The following is a 25,395-nucleotide window of genomic DNA, read 5'->3' as shown; positions in this document are numbered from 1 at the left end:
CCTTAGTGAATGAAAACTGAGAAAAAAGTTTCAAATTCAAACATTTCCAGGTTGAATAAAGAAAAGAAAAGAAAAGAAAAAAGAAAAGAATGTCATGAAACAAGAGTAGAAAAGAAAAAAAAAGGAAAGAAAAAAGGGAAGAAAAAAAGAAAAATAAATAAGGAAAGAAAAAAGAAGAAAAAAGAAGGAAAGAAAGAAAGAAAGTTAAAAAAGGAAAGAAAGGAAGGAAGAAAAGAAGAAAAAAATAAAGAAAGAAAGAAAAAGACAACTTCCTCGACAATGTTTTAACCCAAATAAGCCCTCTAGTGTCAGTGTTTGGATAGTGCCGCCTCGCTTTTTCCTTTGCTTCCCAATCAAATCACGTTGGCATCATGGCGCTCGTTTGCTCAAGTGAGTAGTTGAAAGTAACACTGTAATTTTTCTAATATTTTCCGTGGTTTCAATGCTCCGATGTGATATGCAGGATATGGAGATGTTTGAATTACCTGTTGACAGCATTTGCTTCGAAAGTTTCAACTGGGATTACCTAAATCGCCACCAATATTATGTTATCCTGTATCTATTCTGACGGTGTGGTAGACATTTCGCTCAGTCCCATGTGTGCAGTCTTATGTCGCCAGACGTGACGGTATTTTGCTTTCGGTATGCGTATGGGATGGCCCGATAGTGAGATGTTTGCGCATAATGTAAGAGTCTAGACCTGCTATTCTGTGCAGTGAAGTGTCGATTCGCGATCCGTGCATGCTGTGGTCTGTCTGTGACTGTGGAGATCCGTGCATTTTCCCCTTTTTTTAACAGAAGTGGGCTGATCATGCTGATGACCCATTCAAATCCTGCTTGGCAATCATGCGGTGATGCACGTAGAACAATTCAATTGCACAGGCAAGCCGCGCATGCGCGATTCGCTACTGCCCTCGCTCGCGTTAGCATGACGTCATTTTTCATTCATGAATCGGGTGCTACACCAAAGCTGCATCATCATTGGCTCTTTACCCCCATCATTTACATATTTTCCCACAACGTTATAACATATGTGTGCGTAACCGCAGCAGCGACCCCATACGGACAAATACGTACCGTAAAGGGGTCGCACAGCAAACCTATACCTGTCACGGAAGCACCTGATATGGCTAAGCATTTACGTGACCAGAGACCAAAATAGAGGGTTTTGTACTGAAATTAGTAGCCTTACTCTTAGATAAGATACTTACAATCACGGCAGGCGAAGTCGATTTACAATATGATCTGTTTTGAGAGCCCTGTGAAAGAGTTTATCCGAGGTTTTTATAGTCCTACCGCATTTCGTATTGTAGTACGACTTACACAGCGCATGCGCTAATATGGATAAAACGTAGCACATACTGTAATGCGCAATGTATGCGTGTGGAAAAAAACGGACGGCTCGCTGAGAACTGAAATGAATATTCATGAGACGTAACAAATAGAATGCATGCTGGGCGATGATTATTATCGGGCCTACCGGCACTTATTTATTTCGTTTTTAAAGCACATTTTGAATGTGTGGTTCATTATTTATTTGCAATAAAGGAAGTGCACACATAATGAACATCTGGAGATGTGAAGGATTAAGAAAATAACAGGTGATTTTCATGATAGAGAGTATTTTTTGTTTTGTTTTTTAATTTTTTTCCCCAGTCTGCAGAGGCAATGCCCCAGATGTCTCATCTATAGATCAAGTTTCCTTTCACACTGTACATTATAGTTTTAATGTTGTACATTCACAATGGGCTCCACTCACAAGCTCTGCTTCTTGGGGACTCATATTTATTTTTGCTTCATGTTTTATTTTCTACTGTGATTTGAATTGAATACACTTCTGTTACATACATGTTTTGTTTATTTCCAATAGTTGAGCATTGTTTGATTATTTATTGAGAGACCTTTTTTTTTTGTTTCCAAAGACTTACTATCGTATGAGAGGAGATCCTTCCTGTCTTTCTTTTTCTGTCAGGCTTGTCATTTTCTGTTTGATTGTGTGTATGTGTGTGTGTGTGTCCGCGTGCGTGTGTGTTTCATAATTATTGTGTGTAACAAGTTGGAAGAATTGGAAGCTAAATTTCTATGTACTGTGACATACAGATAAAAAAAATTGACTCTTGAGTATTCATTCATTTTCATTCATTCATTCATTCATTCATTCATTCATAGCAATGGGACAAGAAGTGTCTTCTGAAATTTTTGAAATTTCAAATGTCATAACTTCCTTATTTTTTATCCGATTTTATATCATTTTTGCACTGTTCTGCTGGATTTTTTTTTATCATTGTGAAATTGATAAAATTTTAGATTGGCTTTCATCTTAAAGGCATAATGGATTGGTTAATGAAAAACTAGAAATTAACCCTTTCAGATCCATCCACATGGTCATTGGGATTGTATTCCATTGCTCCCCATGGCTTTTTTTTTTTTTTTTTTTGGATGTTGTCTTGCTTGATCAATGCCCTTTTAAGCCTTATACATACGTGTATGTACAATACTGCTGAAATGCATGCCGGTATTCCCCAACGCGTTTACATCGTTCGTTTGCTTGCGATCGGCGGTCATGCCATCAGACAAGGAGTATGTATTCGTAGAGGCGCACGCATTTCTGTGGTCATTTCACTCATGCCTTTTTTTAACCCATGATCCGATCCCGGCTTTGCAGCAGCGTGGCAGATGACATGTTAGAACGAGTTTACTTGTGCAGATTTTTAGAAAAATTGAAAAAATTACAGCAGTATAAAGATCTGATTGCTTTTGTTTTCATTTCATTCCTTCAGAATGGTCTCATAATGAAGATAGGCACAAAAGGGATAACAAAATTTGTCCTGTTGTGTACCTTTCAAGAACGCATGCACAAAATGTGACGAGAAAAAAAATTTAAAAAAATCATAAAATCATCGCAGTCCCGTTGAAATTTCCGGAAACAGTAGGCGCGAAAAGGATCTTGAATTCGGTCCTGCATGCCATGTTGGTTATCAAAAACGCATGCACAAATGCGAAGAAATTATCGGGAAAAAAAAACTACTTTCAATCCTTCTTGTGCGTGCATCACAACAGATTACAGCCGAAAGAATTCACGAAATCATCGCAATCCTGCTGATATCTGAGGTATAGAAATAGGCGCAAAAAAATCGTGATATTCGAATAGTGCGAAGAGATTATTGGGGGAAAAATAAAAGACACATTTTCAACCCCTTCTGGCGGTGCATCATAAAGATTACAGCCGAATATCAAATCATGGCAATCCCGTTGAAATTTGAGGAAACGATAGGCGCAAGAAGGATATCGAATTCGGCCCTGAATACTGTCTTTCAAAAAACGCATGAATAATTCCGAAGAGATTTTCGGGAGAAAAATAAAGAATGTTTTTTCAACCCTTCTGGTGTGTGCATCACAAAAGATTAGTGCCGAAATAATTCATAAAATCACCGCGATGCCGTTTAAGTTTGAGGAGACAATAAAGGCGCAAAACGAATCATAAATTCGGCCGTGAATACCTTCTAATCCGAGAGGACGCGCATTTACGAAATGTGGGAGAGATTATCGGTAAAAAGTATAAAAGGACACATTTTCAACCCCTTTTGGTGTGTGCAAAGTAAAAGATTACAGCCGTAGGAATTCATGAAATCGTCACAATCCCGCTGATATTAAATTGATAGGCGCAAACAGGATCATGAATTCGGCCGTGTTATGATCTTTCAAGAACGCATTTACGAAATTCGAAGATTTTATCGGGGAAAAATAAAGAACACATTTTCAACCCCTCTTGGCACGTGAATCATTAAGATTATAGCCGAATAATAATCCATGAAATCATGGCAATCCCGTTGAAATTTGAGGAAACAGTAGGCGCAAAAAGGATCGTGAACTTGGCCCTGCATGCTGTGTATCTTTCAAAAACGCATACCGCATGCACAAATTCGGGAGAAAAATAAGACACATTTTAAACCTCTTTTGGCGCGTGCATTATAAAAATTACAGCCGAAATGATTCATGAAATTATCACAATCCCGTTGAAGTTTGAGGAGAACAAGAGGTGCAAAAAGTTTCATGAATTCGGCCGTATCATTTCTTCTAATCCGAGAGGACGCATTTACGAAATGCGAAAAGATTATCGGAGCAAAATAAAGGGCGCATTGTCACACCATTCTGGTGTGTTCATCACAACAGATTACATCCGAACAGTGATCCGAAGTAAAGTTCATGAAATCGTCACAATCCCGCTGACATTTGAGGTAGAAATAAGCGCAAAAAGGATCGTGAATTCGACCCTGATGCCGTATGCTGCCGTATATACCTTTCAAGAGCGCATGCACAAATGCAAAAAGATTATCGGGAGAAAAATAAAGAACTCCTTCTGGCACGTGCATCAGAAAATACTATACAGCAAAAATAATTCATACAGTCATTACAATCCAGCCGAGCACCAAAAATGTGAAAAGCGCAGCAACTTAAGTAACGCGTGTTACTCTACGTGCGCCGATGTTGACAAAAAGTCACAAACGCATTTGATACAATCTGATTTTTTTCATAATCATTTAACACTTTAATTCACAAACATTCAATTCTTTTAAAATGGTTCTATACACGAAGAAGAGATAGGAATACAAAGCATCACAAATTCGACCCTGCAGTGTACTTTCAAGAACGCATACTTGTAAGATACGGGAAGAAATTTTCGGAGGAAAGTTAAAAACCGCATTTCAGTCCCTTCTTCTTTTTTTTTTACTTCCTTTTCGTATCAACAAATCAATCCACAAATGATTCCTTTTTGTTCCTTCTCAAGGAAATGATCCATAAACAAGGCACTTGAGTTTACAAAATATTTATTTGCAAAATGTATTTTTTTTGGGGGGGATGGGGGGAGGTAATATTATTGTCGACAAAAACATGAAAATAAATTTGCAAGCCAGTTAATGCTTTTTCAGGTTGTTCTTGACCAGTAAATTTTCTGTTCCGACCAGTACAAAAATGGGGAGGAAAAATGGATATTTACTGATCCGACAGAGACAGGTTGGACCGGCAGAAAAAAAAAAATGGGTTAGTGTGCAGCCCTGCTTTATCCAACTTCCAAGATTTGGTGATGAAACCAAAGCAAGCACTCTTGCCAAACTCAGTTGGCAACATTAGGAAGGTGTCATTCTGTTTCACTGCGTTCTCGATAATTTCTATTTGCTCCACTTTGAACTTAATTCTTTTTGCATCCTCCTCTACTTCACTTAGAGCATCTTTGAATTCCATGATACCTATGGTATTGGTACGAACAGGTGTCCTGAGACCGAGAACCAAATACGAGCAACATTGTTGTACATATGGCAGATGACGTAAAATATGAATATTCATTTGCGCATGCGCAGATCAGTATATTTACGTGATACGTTCAAACCGGCGAACGGACAGGTATCTAGAGTAGACGGTCTCAAAGATGACTATTTATCTTGTTTTCGGAGGTAATGGTGAGAAATACATAGTCGCCTCTAATATTCAACAATAATGGTTTTATATCATGTGGCTTTTCGTTGCGAATCCAAGTGTCCTTTTGAGCGGTGAGTTGTTTATGTGTTGCAGTGCATTTGAGTGCTTCCTAAAATTGCATGGGTTGCTTCGGGGCGCTGTTACTGTGTTACAGCGCCCCGCGACGGGGTTAATGTGTGCGATGATTTCCAGCGCGATTAACCGAACAGTTTGATACCAACTCGGCATTTTTATATCAAGTCTTCGATTTTTGGCAAAATATTTTCCTCCTTTGGTGTAACCATGTATTCAGTGAAGCTATCGTTGCGTTTGAAATTTGATAAGTCATATTTTTACATGATTTTTAGGTACGAATTTGTGAAGTAGTTCGATGTGTTCGTTAGTGTGTGTGTATCAATACATGCGATTTGTATGGTAGCGACATGTACGGGTGTGGAGCGACACACATAAGAAGCTCAACACCACGATGCAAATTAGTCGCCATTTTGTGTGGTTTGTGTATTGTTGTGTACCGATGGGAGCTCTTCAGTCGAGCTCGCCGCCATAGCCGCTACATAACACGATGGCAAGCACGCAGCGCATTGTGTACACCACACCGATCCACACGGAGTAGAGGATCTCGCACACCACGCAGTGCCGTGAAGCGGACGGCCCGGCGATCGGGCGATCAGCCAATCAGCGACCCGGCTATCTTTCTATTACCGTCTACGGGGAATTTTCTGCGTGTGATGCACTGTAAAATGGGACCCACAATCAATTGAAACTGAATGTCTAACGTTACTCGTTAGGCCTACGTTAGTTAAATTCATATAAAAATCAGATATACACCAAGCCATGAAATGAGATCAATTATCCGTAGATTGATATGTAATATACACATGAAAAGTGTTGAAATCAGCCGATTTTTTCGTTTTCTTGTAAAAATCTTGCATTTTAATAACTTTTTGCGTGTACGATTTTCCCATTATAGTAGTGAGCGCCTTAGCGGCTTCGACTTGCCGATCATCGTAAGTAGAGAGCTGGGCCAGTGCGCGGCGTCTGCGGGCAGTCGTAAATCACACAACACCCATAGCGACTTCCGCGGCAGCAACCGCGAAGCTCTTCACGGGCTCCGATCGGGCCAGCCAATTTCACTGAAACAGGCATTGCAAGGTCCATTTCGTGTACCGTTCTTGCCACATGAGCTAACATGAGCTCGATAAATTTTCCTTTCAAAAAATCAGAAAACACTTCAATTTTGAAAAAAGTGAAGTTTCGATACTGCCATATTTTGCGCAATGTAGATTAAGTACAAAATACACCAAAGGTCATGACAAATAAGTGCGAAATTTTGACTTAGCATGCCGAACAGATTGTCCTCCTTGGGCTACTCGCGGTAGGTAGCAGACGCAAACCCACATACAGGATGGCAAAAGTAGTTCAGGTTTGTGATTCGAACATGTTGTTTGCAGTCTATGGCCGAATTACTTTTGAAAAGAATGATATCAATGCATTCCTGTCATAACTGCTACAGCTAGCGATCGTCGCGAATGGGCTCAGAAACTGAGCACACTGTGTGTGAAGAAAACGATGTACATGCGTGAGAGCGCCATCTAGTGCTGAATGAAGAACGCTACCTACGCGATTTTACCCAACTCGGGCACTGCTGCATGTGAATTCAAGTACGTTAGATTTCTACCACTATGCTATGTACCAGACAGAATTGATCACTTTTCAGGCACCACACCACAGGGTCTATAGAGTGTCTAGTGTGATATGATAGGGTATTCCGGTACCACTTGCTTGTGTGTGCGATTTTATGTTGGGATGCAGTGCATGTGTGTGTGTGTGTATTTATATATAAAATTTATTATGAAAACTCTTACCGTATGCTGCGCTGTGCTGCACTGTTTGCTCTGAATTCCCTTCCACCTACCTACCCACGTTGCCACATGCAGCGTAAAGAGCTCAGGGACAGGGTGCTCTGCTTGGCACTCAACACAGGGAAACCTTTGGCCTTCATATGATTTGAAATAAAGGGACACCTTGTACTGTATTTTATCTCAAGGAGGGGATCACTAAGTAACCTATTGCAGAGGGCATATTTCCACTGTCCTCGGCAAAATTATTCTGTGAGATAATGATTGAAAAAAAAAATCCACAAAATCTTCTCCAGATCCTTCTTTGTCTGTTGCCTGCAGTCTACACAGCTGCCAATTTGCAGGCAGCCACTACATGCACAGACACACATGCCTTGCCTGACTGATGGTTTGCACGCATTGGCAGATGGGTGAAGGAGACATCAAAATATTTACAAGATTATTGTTACCGGTACTACAATGTAGCTATGATTTTGGAAAATCAGAGGCTGTTGTGTCGCAGACCGCCTCACACTGTGCGCCATTTGGTAATCTTCCGCAATACAAGATTGTGTCGCAAGAAATCGCACAGTGTCAGGTGGGCTTAAAATCATACAAATATGATGGCATGTAATGCTACATAATTCTGCAACGAAGAGCAATAGAATTGCTCATGACATGAAAGAAACATGCTGTCCAACTAATCGGGTACTCTACTTAATTGGGTAAGAAATGCTCTGCCTGACACTACCTGATTAAGCGGAAAATACTGTACAAGCTGATTTACAGAACTACACTTTGTTACAGCATGTATATCACGTTTGCCTGTAATTCTTCCGAGGAAGTGAATTCTAATACTATTTATAAAGATCTCTATTCACTGATAAGCATCCAATTTACATCTGTACCATGGTCATAACCCATGTGCTTTGCCGTTGGGGTTCTACCCCCGACTTGCTTTGTAATGTAATACTAGGAAGCAGTTGCAGATGTCTTTCTTATTCAAATTCAGGGTTTCTGTGTTTACATAAAAATGCTGCATGGCAGTAAATACTTTTCTCATGAGATACATGTATGTTTGATTTCACCCCCACAGTTTCCAATGAGGTACCAGATGTACCCGTTGTGTCTCCAGCATCGGGCAGGGTCTTCGAGAAGAGACTCATTGAGAAATACGTAGCAGAAAATGGTACTGACCCAGTGAACGGACAGCCTCTGTCAGAAGAGCAGCTCATCGAGGTCAAAGGTCAGTAAAAATGTGTGTTAAATGCCTCACGTCAGTAGACTGACATTGTGCAGCGATAAATACAGATTCGTGGCATTAATGATAGAGATTTTCCTAGTTTCGGAGGAATATGAAATAGCTTTCAAGTAATTGATTGTTCAATTGGATAGCTCCTGCAACATGCCTTACATGCCTATTGAAATGAAAGTTGTTCAAGTCCAGGTACATTTAAATATTTTCTCATCTAACCAACTTGGTTGATAGAGAAACAATCTTCAATTTTTAGACAACAGAAAAATGTTCTGAAAATTGTGATGACCCTAATGACAAACTTCTAAAATTGTTGTAATTTTTATATAAAATCTAGGCTCTTGTTTGGTTACTGCTTGTATAGGTATATGCTATAGGTTTTACTGACATGAATCAGACTGTACCATTTTTGCAGTAGCATTTGTCCACTTGAGTCACTGAATTTCCACAAAGACAAACAAGCATATCCTTTACTGTGGACAAAATTGAATTGAACTCGCCAATTTTTTACCACTGCAGTGAACCCGCTGGTGAAGCCCCGCCCTCCCACGGCTACCAGCATCCCAGCCATCTTGAAGCTCCTCCAGGATGAGTGGGACGCCTGCATGCTGCACAGCTTCACCCTGCGCCAGCAGCTGCAGACAGCCCGCCAGGAGCTCTCCCACGCCCTCTACCAGCACGACGCCGCCTGCCGTGTCATCGCCAGGCTTACCAAGGAGGTCACAGCGGCCCGTGAAGGTTTGCAAAACATAAGCTGTCTTTACAGAAGTTCAATAATTTACCTCAAAGATACATCTCTTTCTTTGCATGTGTAAAGATGGCGTGATATCTGTGTAATTTGTAGTGTATCTGCCATAAACTGCTTTCTCTGTTTGACTGTAAAACCAGAAATCGTCGCAGGCATGAAACTTTTGTAAATTTTGTGAGGAGCCAAAATTTATGAACGTGAGATACCGGGGAAAGTGTTTGCCCACACAATGCATTGAATGCTAGTTGCAATTTGTGAAAGTTTCATGCCACACAAAAAAGGCAGTTGGCTCCAATTTGCAAAAGTTTCGCGCTACGAATGCATCTGGTTGTACGGTAATATTTATATTATATTGGATGGCTATGAATGGGATACCAGGGAATATTGCACGAGTTAGGGTCAATATTGCACGAATTGAAGATGAGTGCAATATTGACGCTAACGAGTGCAATATTCCCTGGTATTCCATGAATCAAGGCCATCCAATATAATTATTATCATCTATACAAGCAAGTAGAGCAAGCATAAACTGCACAAAATTATCCGGCTTCTACTCGTCTTTGAAGTTGACTCGGCAGTCCCATCCCAGCGCTGAAAAGGGGAAGCCCCTAAAACTGCATATGAAACAAACAACTAGCAAGATATTTGCGCGCTTGTGAAATGTAACAAAATTACGCGCACTAGTAACAAGCATTTGCGCATTCAGCAAGCGCTTGCGCAAAAGACGAGACAGAAATGAATATGGTGTGATCTTGAAGGGCAAGAAACAACGGTAGCCTATGGAGAATTGATACGTTGGCCTATGCATTTCATTCAATATGCTCTGATATTGAACGGTAAAAATTGAGCGGACTACAATACGCGTTTTTAATGCGCCGCTAAAACGTCCTATATAGATGATGTGATTATTATTGCCCTTTGGTTTTGAATACAAGAAATATATGATGTCAGCATCTGATTACATTCATAACATTAGCACTCATATTGATCTATAGTAGTATACACTTGTATGAACTTAGAAGATTGTCCAGCAAGTCATTTTACTGCAACAATAAATGTCTTGAAAAGTTTTCCTGTATGCAACCTGGTAGAAAAGAAATTGGATGCAGAGAAGAATTAAGACTTATCCATCTTCCCATTGCAGCCCTGGCGACTCTGAAGCCCCAGGCCGCCCCAGGCATCGTGCCGGGAGCAGCCATACCTGCTGCGGTGTCTGCCCAGCCCAGCGCTGTGCCAGAACCTATGGAGGCTGCTGAAGCTGGTCCAATGGGCATGACAGATGATATCATCCAGAAGGTAAGACAATCCTTGGCACCTCTTTCTTGTCCAGCCCTTGCCAGCAAAGAAACCTTTAGAAAACAACAGCAGCAACAACAAACGAAAAAAAAAAAAAACTTGATTTCAAATACTCTGTCAAATTATGCTGTCTTATGAATGAAACTGAAGGCTTTCCCTATGTGCCATTTCTCTGTTGGATAGCATAATCGAAGCATGTGAAACAACTTTCTTTACTTCTGTGAGAGAATCAGGGTCAATATACAGTCAACCTTGTCGAGGTCAAATCTATTTGGACTGGAGAAATAGCTTCGACTTTGTGGAAATTTGACTTATGAGGGATTAAAATCAATGAAATATAAAGAGAAGAGGACTTGAAAAGACCTTCGACTTAGATGATTATTCGACTTATGTGAGGTTGACTTGAACAAGTACTTATCGCTGCCGAGGGGATTATTACCTTTGCCTTTGCTATCCATTTGTCTGTGTGTCTGCTAACAACAGTTTGCAATAAGTAGCAAACAGAGTTTGATTAGAATTTTCAGGAGTGACAAGGTATATGATATGCAGGATCCAGTGGTTATAGACTTGATGCTGATTTGGAATTGTTTCTAAATCTGAAGTTGTTTGAGTAGTTTCTTTGCCAGTGCAGAATAGTGCATTTTGGATTATTTTCAATATCTGTTGAGATGTGAGCCTCCAGGTGTGTTCAGTATTGTGTAGGATTCCATTTGGAGTGTAACAAAATCATGACTGATGTTATTTGCAGCTGCAAGAACGTGCCAACGTGCTGACTGCTGAGCGTAAGAAACGCGGCAAGAAGGTTCCCGATGAACTGGCCCCTTCAGAGGATATCAGGAACTACCGACCAAGGGCTACTCACCCGGTAAGTCATCTCTCTCTCTACCTCTCATTGTCTGCTTGCTGGGTTTTAATCTTTCACAGTTCTTCCATGTTTGTTTTAGAGAATTTTTTATTTTTTATTTGGCAGTAAGTACCAAGTTTATCATTTAATATCATTTCGTTTATACAATTAAAGGTTTCTCAGTGGGGAAAAGACAAGAGTGTTTTATACACAAGGGTAAATGAAACAATTACGGAATTAAATGATTCACTGAGTCTGAGAGATTATGATGATGATGATGATGGTGGTTATTATTATTATCATTATTATTATTGTTTATTTAGCCATATTGCAATACAAAATACATTGTACATACAAGTGTACATATATAAAATGTATAAAAGATACATGTATGTACATGCATAAAATGTATAAAAAATACAACAGAAGGTAGCTGTAGCAGTGATTAGAATAACTGATATTCTGTTTTAATGAATATTCATGACATCCTCCGGACAGGGTCTGCACAGCGCCAGTATCCCTGGTATCCTGGCTCTCGATCTCCAGGCATCAGATACATCCAAGGTCCTCACAGGTGGGTCTCCATGGAAACGGATGATACTCTATCTCGTGGAAGTGAGAAGGGTTGATATGTTGAGCCATACGAGACTCCAGAGATGTCTTTAATTATATTACACCAGAGCAAGTTTTCATATATTATTATGTACACCTGAAGCCATATTGTGGCAACTATGTGTAAGTTCCCTATATCGCAAGACTGAGATGAAAGTAGACACAGCTCACTGCAAGTAATTTGTATTAATGTGTAGTTCTGTGTGATTAGTTTTATTTGGGTTTTTATGTATCTACCATCTGATAAATTAACTAATTGTTTCTGTGCGTGCTGAAAAATCAGTGATATTTAGCAGTGATGTCTGTGTGAAAGTCTGAATGCTTTTGATCGCAAGACGCACTGTCTACCCTCCCCCAATGCTTATAGACCGAAGAATGTGGATGGCATGTGGATGCCAAATCATGGAAGGTTTACCCAGGAGAGAGAGAGCACTTGACCCCTATACGAGTTTACTGTCCTGTTCTCTCTTTTAGGTGGGGCTGACAGGAACGCAGTGGTGTTCAACAAGGACACGGAGCAGGTGACGGCCATCTTGAAAGGACACGCCAAGAAGGTCAACAATGTCATATACCACCCCACAGAGGTACGGGAGGTCCCTTCCACTGAAAGTACAACAGCAGACAATGACTGACAACTTACTCTTATTTGCTTTGATATTTGCAGTAAAATGCATATGATTTAAATGATTTAAAACTAACTACAGTATTGTCATGCGCATGAGTAAATAGCCTCTCACAGTTGTCACACAAGTACTGAAGGTTGATCTAAAGTTGTTTTGTTTTGTATTTTTTTGCATTTTGCTGTTGGTACCACTAGACATGACTGTATGTGAATATAAGTTTCCTAATGGTAAAGGAGGGCAAATGGTTTGTTGAAAGTCATATGCCTTCAAACTGTGACATTGTCATTTAGATTAGGATTCTTTCAAAAACGAGACTGCTGTACATGTCAGATGAAAACGAAAGAAATATTTCACCACAGCCATTGATGAATCGATGCATCCAAATACCTTCGATCGATGCTTGCTGTCAAGTGTGCTGCTGTGGTCATCGAACATGACATTTTTTTACACCATTCTTTCTTTTCCTCGCAGGACGTGGTCTTCACTTCCTCCCCCGATGCCACCATCCGCATCTGGATCGTCCAGAACGCATCCTGCTCGCAGGTCGTGCGTGCCCACGACGCCGCCGTCACCGGCCTGAGTCTTCACGCCACTGGCGACTTCCTGCTCAGCTGCTCGGAGGATCGCCACTGGGCCTTCTCAGACATCGCCACAGGCCGCGTCCTTACCAAGGTCTCAGATGACTCTGTCGGACATGGTGAGTTTGCCTCGTTGTCCCAGATGGGTTAAGTGAAATATCTCATCAGGGGATTTTTCCTTCATGTAATGTGTTGGTGTTGGTGATTTATTGTGTGGACAATTACAAACTATAAACGTAGCCAGGATGAGGGAAGAGATCTCAAAATTTGGCTGCATGAATTGACAGAAGAAAATTGAGTAAGGAAAACGTCATTTAAAAGAATCTGTTTTAAAACCTGTTTTACTACTTGCTATTTGTACAAGATGGGCTGAGAAAGTTTTATTGATGTAGACTGCAGATTTTCTTGCCTGCAGAGTTGTTGAGGATTTGAGGCAAGTGCTGAGAAAAATGTTGTTCCAATATTATTGTTTTACACATAATTTTGAAATGCTGCATATCATACCATGGCTTGAATATCTTTTAAAGTAGCAATCACTTTGTTCTCTGTGACTCCCAGCCTTGACCTGTGCCCAGTTCCATCCTGATGGTCTCATCTTTGGCACGGGAACGGCAGACAGTGTCATCAAGATCTGGGATCTGAAGGAGTGCACCAATGTGGCCAACTTCCCCGGTCACTCGGGACCGGTCACGGCCCTGGCCTTCTCGGAGAACGGCTACTACCTGGCCACGGCTGCCGACGACGCCATCGTCAAACTATGGGATCTGAGGAAGCTGAAGAATTTCAAGAATATCACCCTTGACGACAACTATGAGGTATGTTTCTCTCCTAGATCACTAACAATCATCATTTGTGATGTGTTTTTGATTACAATGACCATTTTTTTTATTTGTGGGCATGACTGATAGGCATAACTTGTTTATATGCGATGTGGATGAGTGAAGAAGAAAAAGTGCTTTGTACTTTTCATACATATGATAGGACACTATTCAAAGTTGTGAGAGTGCAGAGTTTAGTCTGATTCCAGACTTTTTAACTCTGCCAAAAAACCCACTTTTTAGACTGTTCGCAGTTCAAATGCCTTGAAATGTTCATTGTTTAAGGCTCTACAGACTCTTTTTCATAAGTTTCAGATGTTTTCAGACTTTTTCTGCAAATACTCTCACACCCCTGACTATTGCTAGCTGTTGCCAAATGAAAAAGGGATGACTGTTTTGCTATACAGAAATTTCTATGCACTCATTATTTGCCTCTTTTCCCATTCTTCAGTCATACAAGAGGATAGTTTGTGCCTTCTTGACAAAATCTCAGCTTGAGGTCCAAAGTCAGAATTACACACACAAAAAAAGTAATCTTCTTCATCTTCTTTATATTTCATCATCCTTCCAAGCTGAAGATAATTGCCGATGACTTTTGCCAACAAAGTACAATTTTGATCTGTTCCCCACTTTCTCGACTAGATCAAATCCCTGACCTTTGACCAGAGTGGATCTTACCTGGCTGTAGCAGGGACAGACACCAGGGTGTTCCTCTGCAAGCAGTGGCAGGAACTGGCTGTTCTCACTGGTAAGTTGTCTTCTTGTCTGCGATACTAATGATAGGATCCTTGTGTCTGTCTAGTCATACATCCATCTGTTTGTCTCTCTCTCTCTTGCTATCGAGTGACACACTGACAGGAGATGTAGACCAGTTTCTTCCGGAATGTTCAATATTTTTGTCCCCTTGTATTGCCAGAGTTCAAGAAAGTTTGTGAAAAAAAGAAATGTGAAAAAAGGGGAAAGTAATCCAGTGTTGCCAAACATTTAGAATTGTTAAAGATGAAATATGGTTATAAGGAGGAAATCATTCTGCAAGAAATGAGTGTATCAATTTTTTGCTCCTTTTTATTTTTGTCTTTCCAGTATTGTTTTGCAGTGAATTAAAGGCATGATTTACCATTTGCAGATAAAACAAAAACTCACCTTTAGTGCTTCAAAATAGTTCTAAAATGTGAGGTAGGGATAGAAACAACGAATGTAAAAATTTGGATCAGTATAATCATATGATTAATGTTAAGTATTGTTAAATATACAAAGTCTGAACAAAAGTTATAAAAAATGTCTCTAGACTAAACCATCCATAGTTACGGTTTATTGAGGAAAATAGTGATATCGTGATATATATTTAGGCTTTATTGCGAAATATTTACATGGTAGGATGATTTGTGATACAACTGACCTACACATATGCATCAAATGTGATATATCGAACATTTTTAAAATTACTGCTCCCTATGGTAAACAGTACCTTTAACAGTAAACATGCTCTCAAATGGGGGATTACTATGTTGATCCATATTACAACTGGAGTTAAATATTCAGCTGGGGTGACTAATATCAAACAAGCACAGATATATGTAAGTCATTCCTGTAAGACGTCATCATCCTTGAGACTTATGCTCATGTTGTATTATGCCCAATGGAAATATGGCACTGAGGGAGCCATCTGTGTTACACTCATTTCTAGATCATACCACTGTGAAGACAGGTGGCAGGTTCTAATTATAAGCCATTTGAGAGATAGCTCATGTGCACATGGGTACAAATGACCTTTCATTTTCTCAGTTGGTTAGGCTCTTCTCTCGATTCAAAGCGACATAATGCATCAGCTTGCCCAACATAGCAATTTGTGGGTATCCTATTTAAACAAAGAATGAACCTGTGTAGATCAAGTGACCAGAATGGTTCATCAATCAACAATTTGGGAAGCATCCATTTCATTGTGCTGTATTGAATGCATTAACTAACGATTTCTGTTCACATTGCCAAATACCAGACTTGCTGTCAGGTGGATGTACTGGCAGGGACCATTAATAAGGATTACATGAATAATTACATCATTGCATCACAGATGCTTAGGCCAAAAAAAAAAAATTGTTGCATTGGCGTAACATGAGATTTTCAAATAGGGTCGGTCGGGCGGATTTTTTTTTTTTTTTTTTTTTTTTTTTTTTTTTTGCTACCTGCATTTTACGTGTAAAACTCGTGCTCAGCTCAGTAAACAGTTACAACTGCTGCACCGAATGTGCTGTGTTCATCTATTCTACAAATCATTTATGAGGCCGATATTACTGGAATTATACCCCTTCACAGAATTTAAAGATGTTGAAATCCCTATCCTGAATGTTTTCACTTCATATTTTACTATTTTGACTTAGATAAGATAGATGCAAATTGACCCATATGTACGAGCTTTTCATCGCACACGGCGATCTCTATTACAGTCCCACATATACAGATTCGTGTAAGTTCTCCACACAAGAAACCTATGGCAAAACTGTGCACAATACAAGTACATCGCAGTCTGAATGCTACGTATACACTGAATAAATCTTGTTAGAGTACGTGTCCGTGTTGGACACAGATGACGTACTGATCAAGGAAGGCTTATGCGAGGCGCTAGATCTCTCCCTCGTACATCCGATATCCCCAGAGCCGTTTCCACTTCCGGGTTTGTGCGATCGCGATCGCAATCAACAAGATATTTGATATCGATAGCAAAAAAAAATAATAAAAAAACATGGGGTCGGTGGAATTTTTAGGGTCGGGCGGGTCACGCCAATGCAACAATTTTTTTTTTTTGGCCTTATCTCAGTGAATTTAAAAACTGACCTGTCCCTCAGTGTGAATGACCTTTTTCTGCTCATGCGCAAACTGGATCCCCAAACTGGCTTATTCGTATGACTGTCCTTCACACCCTCAACTCGGAAATGCGGAATAGATGGACAGCTGTGAGAACCAACGTATATGTATTGAAGATGCAAAATTGTGGCAATTCTGTGGAGTTTTGTGGAGATAAGTTTTAGAGAGATTGATATATTGAAGGCAAACCATCTTTCTTGCGCTCATTTTCCAGATCACACTGCCATGACAACAGGTGTCAGGTTCGGTCAGCATGCATCGTTCCTGGCTTCGGCCAGCATGGACAGGAGTCTGAAGTTCTACAGCCTCTAACTACGGTCATCGCCTCTTAACGATGGTCAGTTTCATCAGGTATTTCTTGGCCATGCGACAGAGACGAATAACCCAAATAATTACCATGACAGCAACTATAAAGAGCCAATCTACTGTAGCTGTCTTTCTGTTGCTATGATTGGTGATATTGCAGTAGATTTAAACTTAGAGTTATCTCCTATGTAATTGGATCCATGTGAGTCCCCCACCTCTAAAGAATTGCGAGTACTCCATAGCTACACAACATCTGATTCACTGTCATGACATTTTGTGCTTTAGCCTTGTGTTTATGCCTATTTCATTTCCAGAACTTACAGGTTACTTTGTCTTGATTTTTGTGTTAATAATTATGTTATAATGATGAGTTTTCTTCCCGTCGACACATGAAGCTCTTTCATGGCATGTTTTTGATGTAGCCTCTATGTCATTGCTCACTAATTTTCAAATCTTACTGATTACTTCGTAGTTGATTTTTTGTTTTGTTTTAGGGTTTTGTTGTAACGACAATTTTGTTTTTCTCCATACTTACGATACTACTGTCTTGTGCATCTCTGTTTATCTGTATGATTTTCCATCAATTTTTCCTGATTCAAACCCTTAGCTTGGAAATATTCAACAGATGAACAATTTATAGACACACTGATATTGGAGCTGCAAGATTAATGAAGTGATTTTGAAATTATGTGTAAGTAAGTTGTAAAAAGATTCTCATTTTCATTATGCCTCTGCCAAGGAGTGTTGCAAGAGTCATTATTTGTCATCGGTTTTCTTTTGGCTAGTTTGGAAGCAAATGTGTAATGACATCCGAATATACATTGTTCTGCTAAGTTTGTGATGCTGTATCAAAATTACTCGGGCGGTTGCACAACAGTGCAAATTTGTGCTTTTATGCATATCTATGATATGAAACCCTGTCTCCTAAACTAAATCCTCATATGTTGCTATATTTTCAAGAAGGAAAAGATAATTTTCTTCTTCCGTTCCTTCTTCTTGCCCTTTCCTGCCTTTGAAGAACCAGTTTCGTGGCAATGATTTCTCCAAAATGGACTCTTATTTCCATTTGATAGAGAGGAGACAGGATGAAAACCAATACAGCCAAATTCTGTGGCAGGGAGCAAAACTTAATCTGTTATATGATGGCAACACTTTTTAAAATTGTGTTAGGAGATTCAAAAGGATAAATGCATTATTTTGTAGAATGTAACAAGCATTATTTTGTAGAATGTAACAAGCATTATTTTGTTGTCGTTTGAAAACAAAATTATTTCAAAGTGTGAAAATGAAAGACTTATCTTAGTCATGAGAAGTACTAGCAGTGCCTACTGTATAAAATAATGTCAAATGTGTGCCTGTGATGTACTTGCAAAGCTATGTGTACATTTCTTTGAGCGGCACAGTTTTTTATGACGTTATAAGCTTTTGAATGAATTTAATTGCATTCTCCATTCATTTGCCGGACATTAGAAATGATTCTTTTGAAAAAGAAAAACCTTGTTTTCTCGTGTTTATAGATACTTTAGACTAGTTCTTGCTTTCGTGTAATGCATTTCTACATATTTAACAATAAACTCATTCACTCAGTAAACACTGTACAGCAAACCATCGCATTGTTGAATTCCCTGGAGTCTTGACTTGCAGCGAACATTGTAGGATGTCCTGACGGTCCCTGCTATTGTGGTGGGTGAGCTTTAAAGCCAAAAATGGTCTCGCAGAATGGATTTTACATATATACATAGATTTCATGGTAATGGAAAGTTTTAAAAAGTTGATGGTTTTGCTGTGCAAGGTTTTGGTATCAAATCACTTACAGAACAACGGTTTTGTCTCGAGTTTCAGTCTTTGGGAATTTCAGACGAAAAAGCAGGAGAATATGCCACATGTAAAATGTGAGGCAGATAGTTTCACTCATAAGTGCATATTGCATAAAAGTTGCATTACTATGTACATGTACATTTGAAAAGAAAGAAAAAACGATGTAAATATAAATGTGTATTCTACTGAGTCGTAAAGTAAATCTTTGTAAAAAAAAGCATCGCAAACACATTACTTGATCTACAGCATATGCTGTGAATGATACATTTTGTAACTGTTCACTTTGTTTATGGAAGCATGAATGAAGATGCCCTCATGCACACATGTCTCTATTCCAGTATGTGCAAACATGAGTATATTATCTTTCTTCAATTCGTAGAAGCTAAGGTGACTGTATATCAGTGGGAGACGCATGAAGCTTTGCTAGGCAGGAGAGTCCAGATTAGGGGGATATATCCAATTGAACCTCATGATATTATTGTTCTGAGACTGTTCAAAATGAACGGAAAGATGTTTTGCTTTAATATACTGAAGTACATACCCTATTTTTCTGAACACTGGAAAATCATAATTCTAGATGATGAGAGCAATATAAGACAAAACAAAATGAAAAAGTATATGACACTGGACAGGATCCATTTTAAAGTGATTGCAGCATAATCTCTCAGCAAATTTGAGAAATTAATGAAGAGAAACTTCTCTCAAATAGTGGCTTAGTCCCAAATGCATATTGGGGAATATGTGAAATTCAACAGTTACTGAAGTATACTCTGTAAACTCTGTAATGTGAGCACGATGTTTCATATTATGCTCCTTCCCCTAAATTTATTTTATTTTTTTTTTTGTCATATCGTCCAGGCTCGCCTCATGAGTTGTCAAGCTCTAACCTGGAACTGCAGATGACATTAGGCCCCTTCATCCACAAGAATTATCGATTTGTTGATCACCATGCAAAAATTTTACCTTCTGCCTTTCGCAAATTGGCCCAAACTCCAATCGCTTGCAAGTAAAGCCACTCTGAAGTGCACATGTCTGAATAATGAGTGGAAAATGAACCCAGGCATCCTCACCATGGGCTTAGTTGGGCACATTGAATCATGTGGTTTACCAGGGCTGCACGCTAACCCATTTTTTGCTACTGTTCTGACCTGTCTGTCGGACCATTAGGTACCTACCCAGTTTTTCCATCTTTTACTCGTCCATTTCTGAAAAAGTTACTGGTCTGACAGTGATTTCTACTGGGCAGGGACCGTCGGACCAGTGGCAGTGTGCAGCGTTGCATTTACAACAACAACAACAACAAAATATATGTATATTTTTGTTTGCATGCCATTCACTTATTCTGTGTTGTGATATTGTGAGGGTTTAAAAAAAGGCCCTGATTTTTGCAATGTGAAATGCAATAAGTTATTCATTTATGTGTCTGCATACAGGAATCATCTGTTTGTGCATGGCATTTCAAAATCAATTTTCATCACTATTATTTTCAGATGTGTGTGCATGGGTTGTATACGAATGGTCCTGTCTTTGTCCTTGATTATTTTTTTAAAGGAAAATTGAACAGGGCATGGGAATGCATCTTTGAGAATGCAGTGCACCATGCCTATCTTTTAGACATACTCGCAGAACTACCTTTTGTTGTACATACCCTTAAATACACACACACACACACACACATAGAAAAATATGAAAACATTTGTCATTTGAACTTCTGTTGTAAACACCAGTATATGTTGCAAATGTCTGTGAATGTGAAAACTGTAAATAGTTACTGCATTTGTCATTTGGTCAATAAAAAACCTGCATTTCCATGAATGACTTTTGCATCTGACTGTCATTTTGTACAGATTTTAAACTGTCTCTTCTGACTGGCAGTTGAGGTTGGCAAGTGTTGTGGATAATCTTGCACAGAACTAGACTAAATACAGCCGTAGGGGAAATTTGCGTTCAAACTATAAGTTCAATCCCCCTAGAAAGTTGTCAGTGACAGGCCAAAGATTTAAGAGTTATACCCAATCAAATCATATCGTTTATCACGCTACACCACAAGCCACTCATATTACTATATGTGGTCTCATTTTGGAGTATAACACCTCTTGCATAGTACCTGCTTCTGCAGAGTGCGTCACAAAAACAAGAAGGCTCTATTGCTTTCAGTAACTTTGCAAGAGGACATATAATAGAGGGTGCGTTCGAGCGCTCTAAAGCGAACCAAAGCGAACTGAACTAAAGCGTACCGTACCATTGGCGTACCGTGCCAGTTTTGGAGCGTTCGAGCGCTCTGTTGAGAAAGCGTACCTCAAGAGTTATTTTTAGAAAAGGTCACGCATTTTTGTAGCAAGAATGCCATCCACCTGGCATTTGAACTACTTACACCTGTCCCGAACAAAGAGAAAGATGTCTTTGCATTGTGATGTATGCGCATGATATGCGCATGCTTTACAACGAACTTTTGGTACGCTTTTGGAGCACATCGGGAAGTGGTCCACTTTTGGCTCGGTACAGTACGGTACGGTACACTTTAGGAGCGTTCGAGCACTCCTCTGGCGCGGGTACGGTACGGTACAGTTCGCTTTAGGAGAGCGCTCGAACGCACCCTGAGATAGCATGTATGGCATAGTTGTACCATGGTTGAAGTGAAGATGATAACATAGATTCTATGTATTAAACAGACTTACAAATATTAGTATAAGGCAAGTTTCATCGTAATAATGATAATTACCATTATTGCTGCGAGTATAGTATCTTGTATAGTACAACTGTATATGCATTCACATATAAATCTTAACGGAGTTTATAGAAACCTGAAGTGTATTATGAGTTAGGTTTTATGTTACACATATTTCATGATCAAACCATATGATTTGCTTGACACCTTTTTTTTTGGGGGGGGGGAGGGGAAGATTCATTCATTGAGGAAAGGCCAATGAGAGTACAATTTATTTGATATCATGTGCAGTTAACTCTAGTTTATATTTTGATTTGCATAGCTGTTTAAAAGAAAAAGAATAGTAATGTGTAATCTGTTAAATGTAAAATCTGAAGGATTTTGTTAAAGGGATTACATGTGAGAGCTGGAACCTTTAATTCCGCCCAGAGCCTTTTGATTGAGTCAACATTTAATGTTGGATTATCGTCATCCACCTCAAAATTGGCAGCATCATCTCGGCAGACAACACTGAAATATCACAGACAGGGAAGTATCCTAATCATGCGCAGAATGGAGATAAAAATCAGTGAATTCACCAAGCAATGCACACACACACACACACACAATTGCATGACAACCTCCACATCACACACTGCGCTGTCTCCTTGTGTCAAAAATAATTGCACTAAAATACACTTGTTCCATGATCTTTCTTCCAGAATAGTGGTACTATTTTCACTATCAATGAATTATAATACATGTTGACATCAAATTTCTAAAATCAGATTGTATGCTCTCATTCCTAAAGAAAGAGGGCTTTGCATAATTATGAAGTTTATAGCTGTGACAACCTAAATATTAAACCTTGATATATCACAATATAACACTTTGGTAACAGTGCCACTTTGTAACAACAGCCAATAAAGTTTTGACTTCTTTTCTTTTCCGTGGAATAGAGAGTAGTTTAAAGAATCAGTCCAAGAGAGAAAGAGAGAGAGAGAGAGAGAGAGAGAGAGAGAGAGAAAAGGAGGGGAAGAGATAGTGAGAAAAAAAAATACATATTTGTATCCCTAGTGGCTAGCTTTGTCCATAACCCGAGTTAAGTTTAGCATTGTTATCCAAAAGCTGATAACCATCTTCACACAAAATCTGGCATGGGGCTCTTGAAAGACAGCAGACATGACTTCTTTCACAATGAATGTTTTAGCCCCCACACACTGACTATGTCTGACCTGTACAAAGGAAATGGGCCAACTGTATCGAAAAGCAAAACAAGATGAAGCAGAAAGTGAACAAATTGAGCATAGCAAAAAAACAAAGCAAAAGAAAACCAACAATTACTTGTGGAAAGAGGCCTAAATGTTGCTTCCATCCCATGGGGGAAAATGGAGATGTTCAAAGGACATGCTTTCCTTCCTTGTCCGTATAGACAGTCAGTTTTACAGTAAAAAAACAAACAAACAAACAAAACAAAACAGTTGTTTCGATGCTAATTCAATAAAATCATGTCACAGTTTGGGAGACTGATGAAGATCATTCAACTTTTACAAGTGTGTTTGGTTTACCATAAAAACCTGATAAAGTCACTATCAATTGATTCCTTGTGTTTAAATTTTTCGAGTCACCTGACTGTAAGCTTTCCAGACATACATTATTGTCTGCAGCTATTTCAAATAGACATAACTCAGCAACAGCGAGACGATTGACAGTTTGAAGTTCAGTGCTAGATCCCGTCAAGCTGGAGAAATAGCATTTTACCACACACACCCACACACGTAATTGTATGTGTGTGTATATATATATATATATATATATATATATATATATATATATATATATATATATATATGTATATATTATATATATATACATATACACACATATGTGTATATACATATATATATTATATATATATATGTCTTTATATATATACATATACACACATATGTGTATATACATATATATATATTATATATATATATATATGTCTTTATATTATCACATATTTCACATCACTCAAAGATTTGTCCACGAAGAAAATACAACTGATGCTTTGTAATGTGTTCTCATTTTATAACAATTTAATGAGTATGCAAAAGTTGTGCATCTGCAAATAATTTACAAACAATGTCCAAGTTTTGTAATATCAGCTGTAACTAACATTGAAAAGAAGTCAATCTTGTCACAATGAAAAATTCACTATTCTGCAAACACGATTCCATTTTCCTTGGGCCATTCAATTATGAAGTGCTGTAAACCTCTCTGCTTTCTACACCACTGCTGTAATTTTGTCATGTACGGGGATCATTACGAGTTTCCTGAAAATGTATTTAAAGGTTTGGCATTTTCAAATAGAGATCTTCTGTAACATAATAGAATGACAGAACATCATGTTTTTACTCTGTAAGGTTGTCAACACAAAGGCACACATAAATGTCAACAAGATAATAAAATCAGACTGACCAACTGGTAACAGATTCTATCGAAACACATACTTTTCAATTTATTACAGTGTATTGTCTTGTTTAGCTGATTAGTAGGAATTATTTCTGTTATCTTTCAAGCCAGTTGATTTTTGTATGAAAAAGTATATACAAGTTCAGTACTTTGTTATGAAAACAACATCGCATAATCCATATAATTATATATAAGTTACAAGATTCTTTATCTTATTACTATTTTACATACTCCAATTCTCTTGCCCTACAGGCAGTATGTATTACACAAATTATTAACCACTATGATTACATGTATGACAAAGATCATGTATAAGTATAAATATATGTCTGACCAATTCCTGCAGCAAAGGAATGCATGAATCAAACTACATCATACACAACATTCAATAGCACCCTTCAGAAAGTATGTCTAGAAGACTGTGAACCAATATCTATTTACATTAGGAGGTAATTCAAACATACAGATCTAAGAAACATATATTTACATATGAAAAAAAAAAGAAGAAGAAACAAGATCATTATGGATGTCACCTAGCCCCACTACAATATGTATACATATAGGCATATCATATGTGATTCAATTTCATTACATACTCTTTGCATCATTACTGGATATGTGACATTTAGGTCTTTGACCTGACCCACGACCTCTGAACTCGTGACCCTACAGTTTTTTAAACACAGAAGGACAATTTTTCTAAAGTTAGAATGATAGCAAGAAAAGATGTACATGGATATACCGACAGATATCCATTATTCCAACACAAACCACATTGATTGTGACAGACAGGAAAGTAACTAAAAGTTAAATTACAGAATGAAAGAACACATTATTTGTGGAGTGAATCAGTTCTTCACTAATCTCCAAAAGTAAGTTAAAAATTTTTCAGTAAGAGTAAGTTCATTGTTGATAAACTTACAAGCTATCAAACAGTTTTACCCACATATGAGAGTAGCAAAAATAGCTACCATTTAATGTCATTTATCTCTTTCAATTTGATGCTCAAATTCAGGTGGACATTGTTCTCTTGATGGTGCGGGTTTACTGGGCGACATGTTCATTTCTTGACAAGCTCCCGCTGATCTATCTTGCTCATTCAGTCACCTGTTTGTTGGCAACAAGAAAAGAGAGATGGGGGGGGGGGGGCAGAGTTGATTACTTTCTTCTGATGATTTTTATAAGCATGCATTCCATTTTGTTAAGTTCAGT

At 38.7% G+C, this 25,395-nt stretch overlaps 1 protein-coding gene across 1 annotated transcript; it reads left to right on the top strand.

Annotated features, from left to right (window-relative positions):
- Positions 1–368: 368 nt before the first annotated feature.
- LOC139741413 (pre-mRNA-processing factor 19-like) lies at positions 369–17,495 on the top strand. Its single transcript, XM_071651999.1, has 11 exons — positions 369–390; positions 8,413–8,562; positions 9,091–9,309; positions 10,464–10,615; positions 11,364–11,480; positions 11,958–12,033; positions 12,546–12,655; positions 13,166–13,391; positions 13,831–14,087; positions 14,733–14,838; positions 17,167–17,495. Exons 1-11 carry the CDS (start codon positions 372–374, stop codon positions 17,262–17,264), a joined length of 1,530 nt encoding a protein of 509 aa, XP_071508100.1. The 5' UTR covers positions 369–371; the 3' UTR covers positions 17,265–17,495.
- Positions 17,496–25,395: the final 7,900 nt, after the last annotated feature.

Source organism: Diadema antillarum, unplaced genomic scaffold (genome assembly GCF_040938485.1).
Source record: "Diadema antillarum isolate AM-2024a unplaced genomic scaffold, OU_Dant_1.0 seq00000927_RagTag, whole genome shotgun sequence".
Classification (NCBI taxonomy): Eukaryota; Metazoa; Echinodermata; class Echinoidea; order Diadematoida; family Diadematidae; genus Diadema; species Diadema antillarum.
The sequence above is the reverse complement of the archived record's forward strand: the minus strand, read 5'-3'. Positions and strand labels throughout refer to the sequence as shown.

Bases quoted from the DNA above. Each gene is read 5' to 3' on its own strand.
- LOC139741413 (XM_071651999.1), top strand. The intron at 11,481-11,957 runs GTAAGTCATCTC...TCCTCCGGACAG, and splicing joins GACCAAGGGCTACTCACCCG to GGTCTGCACAGCGCCAGTAT. The intron at 14,088-14,732 runs GTATGTTTCTCT...TTTCTCGACTAG, and splicing joins CCCTTGACGACAACTATGAG to ATCAAATCCCTGACCTTTGA.